General features: G+C 45.8%; 3 protein-coding genes across 3 annotated transcripts; 1 reads left to right on the forward strand and 2 right to left on the reverse strand.

The window, feature by feature from the left end:
* Positions 1 to 5,945: 5,945 nt before the first annotated feature.
* LOC128297472 (integrator complex subunit 7) lies at positions 5,946 to 8,909 on the reverse strand. The gene has a single exon (XM_053033115.1). The coding sequence runs from the start codon at positions 8,907 to 8,909 to the stop codon at positions 5,952 to 5,954; it is 2,958 nt and encodes a 985-aa protein (XP_052889075.1). The 3' UTR covers positions 5,946 to 5,951.
* A 396-nt stretch (positions 8,910 to 9,305) lies between these two features.
* LOC128310106 (nischarin) lies at positions 9,306 to 11,810 on the forward strand. The gene is made up of 4 exons (XM_053046658.1): positions 9,306 to 10,273; positions 10,381 to 10,505; positions 10,574 to 10,976; positions 11,060 to 11,810. Exons 1-4 carry the CDS (start codon positions 9,523 to 9,525, stop codon positions 11,299 to 11,301), a joined length of 1,521 nt encoding a protein of 506 aa, XP_052902618.1. The 5' UTR covers positions 9,306 to 9,522; the 3' UTR covers positions 11,302 to 11,810.
* A 26-nt stretch (positions 11,811 to 11,836) lies between these two features.
* Positions 11,837 to 13,885, reverse strand: LOC128310107 (uncharacterized). Its single transcript, XM_053046659.1, has 3 exons — positions 13,744 to 13,885; positions 12,678 to 13,661; positions 11,837 to 12,618 (listed from the first exon to the last, which is right to left on the reverse strand). Exons 1-3 carry the CDS (start codon positions 13,858 to 13,860, stop codon positions 11,932 to 11,934), a joined length of 1,788 nt encoding a protein of 595 aa, XP_052902619.1. The 5' UTR covers positions 13,861 to 13,885; the 3' UTR covers positions 11,837 to 11,931.
* Between the last annotated feature and the right edge of the window lie 540 nt (positions 13,886 to 14,425).

The following is a 14,425-nucleotide window of genomic DNA, read 5'->3' on the forward strand; positions in this document are numbered from 1 at the left end:
CAAGAGCCAAACAGTGGGACAGTTATAATCAAGGGCAAAGAACACGTGTAACGAAGGAGGCGGGACTATCCTTACCCAACAATACGGTACCGTTTTATGCAATTGGATGGATTTTAATATTTATCACTAAGCAGCCCATGCCAATCTTCACTAACTTTGCAAAGCAGAAGGAAAACAAAAACAAAACACATCACCATCATCCGGAGTAGGTCAAAGGATGATGGGAAATGGCACAGGCATCATGAAGATCGGCCTCAGCAACCAAAGTTTCGTTGTTGTATGGCAAAAATATTCATCCTATCCTTCTGACACAGCTCTTCCACACCCACACCAGCAATGCATTATTCATCTCGTAAAAGAGGCTGTACAAGCAAAAAATTAAAAATCCAAAAAAAAAAACGGTCGCTTTACAAAGGAAAAACAAAAACACATTGATCCCCGGTGGAGAATTGCAAATGTCAAACCCGAGTCCGAGCTGGGAAAAGTTTTGAGCTTTTTTTTTTGTCTCTTGCTTGAACCTCCCACCATTAAAGGCTACCTGGTGCTCGGGGGTGTTTTGCCTACCTGTGCAATTCAACCCCCGGGTTTCGTTTCAACTGCAGCGTGTTTTATTGATTTTCATACATAGAACGGTCCCATGGGTGAGGCCCGAGAGTCCTTCTGGTGGTGTGGTGCGGTTAGAACGGTGGCAATACAGCGGGGCCACTATAGTCATCTACTCTTCGGTTGGTCATTGATTTAAATGGATAAGCCAACGGGGGCCCGCGTTGGTAACAATGCATACAGCAAGGCGGTGGAAGGCGCGAAAAAAAAAACCATCAGGACGGTTAGCTATAACCCGGTTTGCCTTCGGTTTGAATAATCGATGAAAACCCCGTAAAAGGGTGTTCGTCCTGGTGGTGTTTATCAGCGTTGTGTACGCATTGTGTTACGTATTTATAATAACATAAAACTCTATGAAGGACATTCTAATCAGGGACGGATTTTTTTCAATTCTCCATCCCACTCAGGAGCAACAGGTTGCATTGAAAAGCGAAACCAAAATTAGCTACTTACCGGAGCTGTATCTACCTACCGGAAAATCAAGACATCGCAGTTAATATTCGTTTGTCAAATTAAATCAACTTGCTGTTAAAACAACACCACAGACGACACCGTTACAAACACGCAACTACAACCAACTTTCAAGTCCACTATTTGCTTTTTGTGTTTTTTTTCCCGCGACACAAACCGCTTCAGACAACACTGAAACAGTAGCCATCCCCGGGTGAGTTGGACCTGATAGCAGAACGGAAATGTAAACACCGCCCGACACGGGTGTCCACGGACAAGAACAAATACACTCACCTACGTTGGATAAAGTGTACCAACACCACACCACGTACACATACACACCCAAAGTGCCCAGAAAAGGATCGTTCGTTTAGTGTAATTTCGCCACTTGCGCAACATTCCCGGTCTCGCCTTTTTACAGCAAGCACGTGAATCCCGGCATGGAGCAAAAATTTGAGCTTTCATTCGACAACCCATACCTTCCCCATTACCTAACGCTCATTCTCGGTAGGTTGAGCAAATATCGCCGAGGACATCGCCTTTGCCACGGGAAAATCGGTCCGTGTGGGATTACGCGTGCCACTTACTGGAAAGTTTTTGTTTTGCGTTCAGTATTCTCTTCGGGGAGAGAAACAAAACCACATGCACACAGGGTGTCACCCTGCTGTGGGTGGTGGCTGGCTGGTTGTGCCGAAATATACTACTGGACGCAACTGCGCATGGACAGCCGGTAGCGTGGTTTCGATTATGTTTGTAAGCAGTGGTTCGTGTTTTTTTTTCGTTTCTGGTCTTCCAGTTCGCGTGAAGGTGCTCTAGGCGTGGAGGGTGAGTATGAGTTGGTTCTCATTTTCTAAATCAAGAAAGGTCGTACCGGTCCCGGGCAGACTGATTGTGTAATTTGCCGCATAAGTTCTGCCACATACATTCACCGCATGAACGGAACGCCTAATGAGATTATTATATCAGAATGATGGCCAAGGCAAACATTGCTCGCGGAAGAGCTTTTCGTCGTTTTTCGTTTTTTTTTGTGTCGAAATAGCTTTCTTGCTCATAATGGTAAACCTTCAATAAAACCCACACGGACCAAGCATTAGCAGAGAATGAGCTGGAAAATAGCAAAAAAATGTGTAAAGGTGTTAAATAAAAGGAATGCTCTCTACAAACCCTTACCGGAGGTTGGAAACTGTCGTCGAAGTGGAGTGGCAAATAGCTCTCCAGCGTGGCGTATGCTGATTGTTCGCTATTTCCGCTTCCTTCTTCAGCTAACCAATGCGCTGACTTTACGATCGATGACGTGCCGGATTCTTTTGGTATTAATTTACACGCTCACAGTACACAGTAGTAGCACACTTAGTAGAACGTAGCACGTCTGTGCATACCTGTTGTCCGACACATGCCACAAACAAATGTAGCATCTATCGTGACGAATAGATTCCAACCGCGTTGAGATTGCATTATATATGCACCACGGATTGCATTGCTGTATGCACGATGGAAACGAATAGAACTTTGCACGTATCACTGAACTACACACTAAATACACTTCGTCGGATAGACAACGGGGCGCTTCAAACAGTGAAACATTCACGGCACCATAATTCACAACACTTTCCTTGAGTTGAACACACGGCACGAAAAAAATGATTGCATCGCTCCAGACACCAACAAAAATCAGACCGTTTTATTTGCAAGAAAAGCAAATCAACCACAACAATCCAACGTCAAACGTTCGAATGACAATTGGAAGGAGGGGGTGGGAAGAACATTTAAAATTGGTGCTGTTTGCTATTTAATTACTGATAATGGTCAACAAAAAGATGAAACAATGTAAGCGTGCCTTTATGTTAGCTCACGGGTTTTGTAAATGAAAATGAAATATTATTGGAAAAATTTGAATAACGTGTCATCCAAGCGATTGTCTGAGGTTAATGCGATACTTATGAACCGAGAGAGCTGTCATACGAAATTTGTTTGTAAACAAATCCTTAGCGCAATGCCGGTAAAAGAACGTAAAAAATATCTTCTGAGTTGGGTAAAACTTACGCTGAACATTAACTATTGGAAAGTACAAGCTAATAAGCCCGTTTTCAGAAAAATACGGCGAATAGAAATTGATCAAAGATAAGAAAAATAAAAGCTGCCTGTTGGTGAATGCCGGAAGAGAGCAATACCAGATGGATGTGATAAATTATATTATTTTATTTAAACATTATAATTGCGAACATATAACAAACCCGTTACACACTTAAAATCTCCTCACGGTGGATTGCATTCCCATCACCTGCTTGTGATTATCCTCCGGAATTCGCACCAGCAACGTACTTTTCGGCCCGGTCTGCCACATGACTCCATTATCGTCGATGATGCACGTCTCCAGATTCAACTGCCACTGACCACCCAAGCTAACCTGTCCCCCATTGAACGTGTGGGCCGTATTGTTGAGAGCGATCAGGAAACTACCGCTCAAGAAGTCCCTGTGCGGTTTCACAACCTGGGTCAGCGTGACACTGTCCGAAAGCAGTTTCACATCGTTCGGCCGTGATGTCATTAGGGTGGAATTCAGTGTCAGCTGTATGCTGTTAATCGCTCGGAAAAGGGATGGCGTTCGTCCGTAGTGTTGGATGACACCTTCTACCTTCACCACCAGATGACTGTTCGGTTGCACAAACACCGGTTCACCCGTGCCCCTTGGTTGTGGCGTAAGAGCCAACTTGACAGCCGTATTTTGCAGCACCTGAAAGAAGAACCGCGGTGTACAGTGGGACGATCGCACCACCGTTTCAATTTGCTTCATCATCATATCGGTGTGCTCATGGGTGAGCGTCTTGGTTCCACCTGGAACTTCGGCCGGAATCAATTGAAGCTGTTTCAGAACCGTTCGACACACGGACAGCAAGTATCGGGTCTCCGGATGACTCGACTGCGGTGCAATTTTGGGCGTTTCCGAAGGATTTATGAAGGAAATTGTTTCGATCGATAGCTGCAACGTGGCGCATAGATGCTGTACCGCTTCTAAATGTTCCAATGTGCCAGGGTCTGCATCGAACGAACTTTTGTACAGACGATTGTATGCATCTTCACAATTTTTCAACAGCTTCACGTGCTTCCGCAGTTGGTTTGTGATGTGGCCATACTTCTGTAGCGGATCACGACAATTCTGTGCGAGTGTTTGTGAGATTTCCGAGGGAGGAGTAATGCACAGTGTGTTCCGCGTGATTACAACACTATGCAACACCTCAAGAAACATGCAGCGCAGTCGAATCAATTCCGACTGGAATCCTAGCGGATGCTGTGGCGATGAGCTCGCTTTAAGTGTGGACAGTGCAATGGCTGGCTGGTTGTGCCGAAATATACTACTGGACGCAACTGCGCATGGACAGCCGGTAGCGTGGTTTCGATTATGTTTGTAAGCAGTGGTTCGTGTTTTTTTTTCGTTTCTGGTCTTCCAGTTCGCGTGAAGGTGCTCTAGGCGTGGAGGGTGAGTATGAGTTGGTTCTCATTTTCTAAATCAAGAAAGGTCGTACCGGTCCCGGGCAGACTGATTGTGTAATTTGCCGCATAAGTTCTGCCACATACATTCACCGCATGAACGGAACGCCTAATGAGATTATTATATCAGAATGATGGCCAAGGCAAACATTGCTCGCGGAAGAGCTTTTCGTCGTTTTTCGTTTTTTTTTGTGTCGAAATAGCTTTCTTGCTCATAATGGTAAACCTTCAATAAAACCCACACGGACCAAGCATTAGCAGAGAATGAGCTGGAAAATAGCAAAAAAATGTGTAAAGGTGTTAAATAAAAGGAATGCTCTCTACAAACCCTTACCGGAGGTTGGAAACTGTCGTCGAAGTGGAGTGGCAAATAGCTCTCCAGCGTGGCGTATGCTGATTGTTCGCTATTTCCGCTTCCTTCTTCAGCTAACCAATGCGCTGACTTTACGATCGATGACGTGCCGGATTCTTTTGGTATTAATTTACACGCTCACAGTACACAGTAGTAGCACACTTAGTAGAACGTAGCACGTCTGTGCATACCTGTTGTCCGACACATGCCACAAACAAATGTAGCATCTATCGTGACGAATAGATTCCAACCGCGTTGAGATTGCATTATATATGCACCACGGATTGCATTGCTGTATGCACGATGGAAACGAATAGAACTTTGCACGTATCACTGAACTACACACTAAATACACTTCGTCGGATAGACAACGGGGCGCTTCAAACAGTGAAACATTCACGGCACCATAATTCACAACACTTTCCTTGAGTTGAACACACGGCACGAAAAAAATGATTGCATCGCTCCAGACACCAACAAAAATCAGACCGTTTTATTTGCAAGAAAAGCAAATCAACCACAACAATCCAACGTCAAACGTTCGAATGACAATTGGAAGGAGGGGGTGGGAAGAACATTTAAAATTGGTGCTGTTTGCTATTTAATTACTGATAATGGTCAACAAAAAGATGAAACAATGTAAGCGTGCCTTTATGTTAGCTCACGGGTTTTGTAAATGAAAATGAAATATTATTGGAAAAATTTGAATAACGTGTCATCCAAGCGATTGTCTGAGGTTAATGCGATACTTATGAACCGAGAGAGCTGTCATACGAAATTTGTTTGTAAACAAATCCTTAGCGCAATGCCGGTAAAAGAACGTAAAAAATATCTTCTGAGTTGGGTAAAACTTACGCTGAACATTAACTATTGGAAAGTACAAGCTAATAAGCCCGTTTTCAGAAAAATACGGCGAATAGAAATTGATCAAAGATAAGAAAAATAAAAGCTGCCTGTTGGTGAATGCCGGAAGAGAGCAATACCAGATGGATGTGATAAATTATATTATTTTATTTAAACATTATAATTGCGAACATATAACAAACCCGTTACACACTTAAAATCTCCTCACGGTGGATTGCATTCCCATCACCTGCTTGTGATTATCCTCCGGAATTCGCACCAGCAACGTACTTTTCGGCCCGGTCTGCCACATGACTCCATTATCGTCGATGATGCACGTCTCCAGATTCAACTGCCACTGACCACCCAAGCTAACCTGTCCCCCATTGAACGTGTGGGCCGTATTGTTGAGAGCGATCAGGAAACTACCGCTCAAGAAGTCCCTGTGCGGTTTCACAACCTGGGTCAGCGTGACACTGTCCGAAAGCAGTTTCACATCGTTCGGCCGTGATGTCATTAGGGTGGAATTCAGTGTCAGCTGTATGCTGTTAATCGCTCGGAAAAGGGATGGCGTTCGTCCGTAGTGTTGGATGACACCTTCTACCTTCACCACCAGATGACTGTTCGGTTGCACAAACACCGGTTCACCCGTGCCCCTTGGTTGTGGCGTAAGAGCCAACTTGACAGCCGTATTTTGCAGCACCTGAAAGAAGAACCGCGGTGTACAGTGGGACGATCGCACCACCGTTTCAATTTGCTTCATCATCATATCGGTGTGCTCATGGGTGAGCGTCTTGGTTCCACCTGGAACTTCGGCCGGAATCAATTGAAGCTGTTTCAGAACCGTTCGACACACGGACAGCAAGTATCGGGTCTCCGGATGACTCGACTGCGGTGCAATTTTGGGCGTTTCCGAAGGATTTATGAAGGAAATTGTTTCGATCGATAGCTGCAACGTGGCGCATAGATGCTGTACCGCTTCTAAATGTTCCAATGTGCCAGGGTCTGCATCGAACGAACTTTTGTACAGACGATTGTATGCATCTTCACAATTTTTCAACAGCTTCACGTGCTTCCGCAGTTGGTTTGTGATGTGGCCATACTTCTGTAGCGGATCACGACAATTCTGTGCGAGTGTTTGTGAGATTTCCGAGGGAGGAGTAATGCACAGTGTGTTCCGCGTGATTACAACACTATGCAACACCTCAAGAAACATGCAGCGCAGTCGAATCAATTCCGACTGGAATCCTAGCGGATGCTGTGGCGATGAGCTCGCTTTAAGTGTGGACAGTGCAATGCAGTACAGATTTATCGCTTTCTCGAGTCGATCGATTAAAGAGAGAAATTCTGTTGCAGCCGCTAACGGTTCACCCGGCTCTCGTTTAATGTGCTTTTGGGCAAGGGTTTCATACTCCTGGCCGTGGTTCAGAATGCATTCCGCTTTCGATATTTGACTGAGCGCAACCAGATAGAAGTGCAGATTCTCCAAGGAAATATTCTTCGACAGCTTCTCGTAAATCAGCGCGGCAAGAAAGTGCTGTCCGTATCGGGAAGCCGACCGTGCGATACGATACTGTGTCCACGGGTTCGTCGTATGAAGCAGTTGCATGAAGATGGCAATCACATTGTCCGGCATGAAAGAGCCAAGCATCGCCTGCATACAAATTGCTGCCAGAAGCTCCACAATATTAGTCCTTTCCTTGTCCAATTCTCCGCCGGGTTTGGCGAGCGATTCCAGCTTCCTAAGCAAATGCTGCATAACTGCACTGAAAGGACTCGTGTCGGGTTTTTGATCTTCATAAAAATCACACGAAACGATCACATTCGAACAGATCGCTCCCAATGCTTCGCAGATCAGCTTCGAGTGGCTCGCAGTGGACGAGGAATGCTCTTCGCTTAGCATTTCGGCAATCATCTCTGCAAAGCTTTCACCCATCTCACGACTCGTCTTGGACAGCTGTACGCCACACTTCAGATACAACCGAAAGTCCTTCAGGGAGGATTTTTTCTGCAGCGACGCTTGTATGAGAAACTCCAGATGCATATCCAGATACTCTAGCACGTGCACCGGCGGTGGGATGTTTTCCGTGTGGCAGTACGTGATGAGACTGGTCAGGATCGTCATCGCACGGCCACCACTTTCGTTCTCCATCAGGAGACAGTTTTTGCACACGTCCAGTATCTGCTGCTGCTCTTCGTTCAGCATCGTATGGCACGTGTGTGGACATTTGGTAAGCGTCAGTATAACATCCAGCGCCATGTTCTGGTTGCTGCACTGTGCGGTAAGTTGCAGCAGCCGGCTGATGGCCGTTTTTGGCCACAAGTAGGCTCCCTTTTCGGCCAATTTCTTCAGCGAAAGTAAAACCGTCGATTGTACGCGCTTCCGTGGATCCTGCAGGTACACCAGCAGCAAATCTACCTGATCCGGTATATCGACCAGCGTGGCACAGGATAGCTGGGACAATGAGCGTATGATTTCCACCACAAACTGCTCGGACGGATACTTTGGCAGCAGATCCCGACAGAGGGCTCGCACCAGAGCGGCCGTACTTGCATCGTGATGCATGTGTCTCAGCACCGGAATGAGATGCAGCTTCATGTTGACCGGTGTCTGCAAGCTCTCAATCATCGATGCCACCTTGGAGCACATGCCCACGGCAAACGTTTTCGACTGTGCGGCAAACTGAACGCTTGCGAAGATAGCCGCTTCCACCTCGACCGTATCGTGACTGTCCAGTGCCATACGTATCGCATGATGAATGTGCTGCTTCTCCGATATTACGAACGCTACCGCACCGAGAGTCCGCAGCGTTAGTGCACGTGCGACCGGATCGTTCGAATGGATCACCATAAAGATGCGCTTCAGGAACTCATCGATGTTTATGATCTTTTCGAGATGCTTTTCACTTTGCTGGCAAACGCGCAAGATCCACAGCCGGGACAGATTCGAACCGATGCGGAAAAACTCCGCCAGCTTCAGGAACGATGAATTGATCAGGATGGGAAAGGGATACCTTTCGAACAGCTTCGGAAACCGGATGATTGCTTCACACTGGTCACCGATTTTGTTCGACCGGAGACCCTTGTCCAGGTCCATAAGCACGGAGTTCGAGTCACCTTCGGTTTCATTGAGAAAGTTTTCATTAAAATTATTTACGCGGACGCTCATCATTGTAGTTTTACGGGGGCTGAAATTTTGCCGTGATGCTAAAATGTTTTCGTTTGGTAAACTGATGTCAAATAGAGTTTGCGTTCCCAAGTGCCAATTGACAGTTTGTCAATAGTCCTTCCCGGTAATTTTTAAATGCTGCATTGAACAAACTCTTGATATGATGCTCAAACTACAGAATTATTCTTATTAACCAAAATTATTTTTTCGATAACTTAAAGCCAATAATACTGTGCATAAATTTCTACACATCAAGAAAACCTGACAGCCACTTCCACGAAAGGCTTTTTGTGGATGTTACTTGGGTAGCGCACAGCTGTCACTGGGCCCAAAACCCTCCCTCGAATGATTAATAAATGTTTTTATTTTGTTTGTGAATTGTTCTGCGTTTCCCTGTGTTTGCTCTATGATTGCAGCCTTTATTCGCTTAAATTGATAAATGCACGGGCTTTACGAAAGGGATGGAAACGTGATTACGCCCCATCAGCCTGTCGACACCGGACATCGCTAATACACGTGCCGTGCACCGTTCGGTGGTAGAACTTTCGCTGGACCCAGTACTGTGGCAGATGGTGAACAAATTGCTTCCCTCTACTGCTGTGTACGCGATACAAAGATGTCCAACTATCAGCTGCATGCAAACGAAACCACCATCTCGATCCCGCGTATAATCACGGTCGATAGTGTGAATTACTACGAAATATTGGTGAAATGTGGCCAGATAATGTGGACGGTGAACCATCGGTTTCGTGACTTTGCCGAGCTGCACGATCGTCTCGTATCGGAACGGGGCGTCTCGAAGGATAAGCTACCACCGAAGAAGGTGCTCGGTAACAAGAGCCCGACGTTTCTGAAGAAGCGCCAGGAAGCGCTCGAGCATTATCTGAAGGAGATGCTCATCTTTCTGAAAGTTACAATGCCACGGGAGTTTGTCGAGTTTCTCGACTTCCATCGATACGACATTATCTTTCTGGTGCAACATCTCGCCAGCTCGCTGTTTCTGCGCGGTGACGCATTCTTGGCCAAGTCGAAAAAGTACGGCTTCTCCGTGCTGGAACTGCACGCAATTAGCGAACGGTTGAAGATACCCTGTCCACCGACGGAAGCAGCCTGCAGCAATTATAATTTCTCCCACATACTGGACTTTTGTGCGCAGCTGGAGACAATCATTGTGCTGCCGACGAAAAACAGCCTGCCGACGATCCTGTACGATGACGATACGGACAAGTACATTCCGCACGCGCTACACAAACCGATCGGCAGCAGCAATCTCATCCCGGTGCAGCTACGGTACGAGCTGAGCGTGTTCAAAGTGTTGCGTAATCTCATCATTTATGGCGTGCCGACGGAAAACATTCAAAATGTAGGTCAGTATCGTCCGTGCCGATAGTGGAATGGTTGCGAGCGCGAAGGCAGGTTTTGACAAGGGTTGGCCTTGTACTTACCTCGTTCGTTTCGGCTTGTCGTTTTACAGGTGCCTTGCGTGAAACGCTCTCAAGGATAGAGGTGTACAAAAGCGAAGCGAAACAAATCTGCCAAATTGCGCTGTGTGATAATGTCCATAAGGATGCGGCGGAAGACGAGCTAGACAAATCGAAGGTAAACGTATTAGAAGTAATGTAGCGCAGTACAATGCAATACACTCGCATGGTTTCTGTTTCTTTTAGCAATGGAAACAACTTCGACATGCGGTCTTTAAGGAAAACCAACTGACGGCAATCGATCGTACGATAAGGCTTTTCCCCAGTCTGAAAGATCTGGTACTGGACAAGAACAAGCTGGAAAACATTGCCCACCTTAGCCATCTGAACAACCTGCAGATACTCAGCCTGCGCTGCAACCGGATAGCGCAGTGTCCGAACTGGCACGTGCAGCTGGGCAATTTGGTCACGCTGAATCTGTCCCAAAACCGTATCCGTTTGCTGGAAGGACTCGGCAAACTTTACTCGCTCGTGAATCTGGATTTGAGTTGCAATTTAATTGATGATATAAACGAAATCGATTACATCGGTAATTTACCGCTGCTGGAGAATTTGCGCCTGATGGGAAACCCTGTGGCCGGTGGTGTTGGTACGGATTTAAAAACTCACCCTTCTTTTTTTGTCGTGTAAAATGCTGAATAACTAATGTAATTTTGTCTCGCTGTTTTGTAGACTATCGTGCCCGTGTGCTTTCGCGCTTCGGTGATCGGTTGCAGGAAATCTATCTGGACAATGAGAAGGGCAATCAGACCGAATACGATATGGCGCTGGTTCATTCGGCGTTGCGTATCTCAGCACAGAAATCGCACCGTAAGCTGCACAGTCTACTTGATCCAGGCAGCACATCGGAAGGTGGCGAGAGAGATGCGAACGACGCGGAACAGGCGGGAACGAGCGGTGGAGAAAGTAGATGAAGTTACGCTACATTCCTGGGGAGATTTTTTACCGGCAACCACACAAAAATTGAATGTTCTATTTTTGTTTAACGATATTCGTGTTTTTAGCTGTTTGTTTTCCAAGTGCAATGTGTAATATGTTTCGCAATCAACCGGATAAGACCGAATGTTTATAGAGTGTAAAAATTTTACAGCAAAGCTTCTGGATCTGGATAATCGTTATGGCATCGAACAAATAGACCGAACTGTGCGCCATCGTTGAAACCAAACGGCAGATCATAGCATACCGAGCCTAGCAAGGGAGTAATGTAGCAGCAATCATATTAAGCTACCAATAGCTCTTCTTTTATTAACATCACAACTTACATTCAGTTTTCATCTTAGCAAGTTGGCGAAGCAAGTTGAAATAAAAGAGTTAAAGATATTTTACCTACCGTTGACCAGAACCCGTACCCCGTTTCGGATCTTTTGCCATGTAAACGAAAGCATAAGAAACAGAAGGGTTTGATGTAATATAAACTCAGCTATCTGTGAAAGTATTTCTTATTGGCAATTTTGTTTTTGTTTTCACTGTGTGAGGTATCACAAGGTCGTAACGCTTTTCAGGACTCGCCTAAACGCCATCAACGGAAACCAAAAAGGCTGATATTAATCAACCTTATTCCTACCTTTCCTTAATTTTATCATTTTTATACCTTTCGTTTCGATCAAGTGCAGCTTCCATCCGTGTTCATCTTCCATTTTCAACACCGTACTCACCGGTTCGGCTGTTGATGCAGTATTCACCGTCACGCAACAATCGGGCAAAAACTCTTTCAATCGACGACGCAAATGTGTCATTGGTTTTACACCGGCCGGTAACCGCTTGTACGCGATGCAGGTGGCATCCAGCTCGAGCACTCGGAGGTGTGGAAATAGTTTGCGCAAATCCTTAAAATTACAGCGCAACAGATGACACTTGCGAAGAACCAACCGTTTTACCGCTGGCATCGGTGTGCAGAAGGCCCACGGGCGGGTATATGTTCGCATACCATTGATGCGCAGCGTGTGCAGGTTCGTTAGAGACTCAATCGAATGGAAGCGTTCGCGGATGTGTTCGGCGACCGGTGCCTTGGTGCGCAGCTTCACTTCCAAATCTTCCAGCATTATGAAATTATGGCAGAGCTTGGAAAGCTGTGAATCCATGCTGTATTTAAAGCGCCGAACGAGACCAAAGCCTGGATCGAGGCGAAAACAGGTCGCGCTAGAAATGAGCTCCAGATGTTGCAACCGTGGAAAATCCACCATTCGTAGGCGACTTCCTTCCTCAAGGATGCAGTTTTTGAGCCTTAAAAACTGTAATGATACAACGCTGTTAGTTAATTCACACTCTTAAGTGACCATTTTCAACTTACTTCCAGGTTCTTCAGCTCAAGAATGAGCAGAAACAAATCGCGCGGAAAGATGACATCGCGTACCGTGAGCCGTTTCAGCGTGTCGGCAGCGAACAGACAAATGGCACGGAACAGCCGGAATGCAACCGTGTTCGAATCGAGGTAAACATCCTCCAGCAGTGGAGCACTTCGAACGAAACGTTCCGCCGACGCATCGTCAACGCGTGTGTTCGGTTCGGGCGAGTTGAGTTTGTTATCGAACCGTTTTGCCTCCAGCCTTTTCAGCTTCGGAAAGGGCAAGGTAAGCGTTTGTTCCATCGCTCGTTCGAAGTAAAACCACACCGTAAACTCGACCAGTTGGCTGCTGTGGTTTCGCAACGTTTTCAGATCAAAATCGTTCGCTATATCGAGTTGATACTTTTCGAGCGCGGGAAGCTTGATTTCGTACCCGTTTGTGTTTTCGTACAGTTCCCAAACCAGCGATGGAAGAGTGGCGTGTGCGATTATCCAGCATGGGGCTATCTGTGCCGGTACATCCTCCAATGCTTCGGGCAGGACGGTTAAATGCAGTTCTTGCAGATTTTCCATTGCCTGCAACCGATCGGACAGGAAGCGACGCATCCGATCGAACGATGCCCTTATCTCCAGCGTCTTCAGCGGCAGTTTGCCGGAGAAAAGGTACTGTTCGGAGGTTAATCCATTAGTTTCCCGACTTGATGGTCCGGGTTCATCGTCGGCAGATTGTGCCTTTCGCACCATGTCCATCATTTCCTTTTGGGATTCAACTTCCGGATACGAGCCACAGTCGTGAAACACAAGGTGTACGCATTTCTCCATGTACTCCTGACGATTTACACTCATTGGCAATCCGAAGCAATGGCTGAAGTTGAACCGGAATTTATTAACAAATGGGTCGGAGCGTAAAATGGCATACCAGCGCTGACACACCAGGCTGCACTGTTGCTGCTCTTTGAAGTAGAGCAGTTGGAATATTTGGCAGAAAATCTGAAATGGTTTACCAAAACAAAAAATCATTTGGTGTTCGGTGTTCGGGAGAGGTGCGACTGCGACTTAGAGTATTCCTCACCTCATACGGAAGCCGGTTAATGTGATCAACCTCAGTTTGATCCTCTGCGATTACTTCAGAATGTTCTATTTTACGTCTTTTCTTTGGTGGTTCACATCTTTTAGTAGTTTCTTCCATTTAAAATGCTAGTTTTGTTGCGAGGCAGGAATGAATTGGCGGGAACTAATGTCATCCTGATCAAAACACAAACAAACTATGCACTCTGGGTTATCCCAACGGTCATGAGAGAAAAGTGAAAATGAAGAAGGATTTCAATTTATTTGAAACTAATTTTGTATGTCACTGATTAAAATGTGTTAACAGCAAGTGCAGAAAAATTTTGTGATATTTTAATTGTACAAATTATTGTTTAAATTGCCCACTGTGATCGTACGAGGGATCATTGTCAATGCGTGCAAGCGTTTCGATGCGTTACCAAGTTTTTCCCGTGAAATGAGCTGTCAACGAGTGGCGGGAAAATATAACACTGCGTTCACATGGGAGCATAATCCCAATCACGCGGGCATTCCGTTTCAAACTTATGATTTACACCACCACAAGAATCTTCGCTGTTGCTGTTTTTCGCATGTTCTAAAACCCAAGCTGAAAATCATGCTAAAATAGCGAATATGCGGTCTTTAAGTGTGATCTAATATTTTTTTGTCGATTTTGGCCATGGTGCAATTATAGGAACCTAAAACAG

Source organism: Anopheles moucheti, chromosome 2, assembly GCF_943734755.1.
Source record: "Anopheles moucheti chromosome 2, idAnoMoucSN_F20_07, whole genome shotgun sequence".
NCBI lineage: Eukaryota > Metazoa > Arthropoda > Insecta > Diptera > Culicidae > Anopheles > Anopheles moucheti.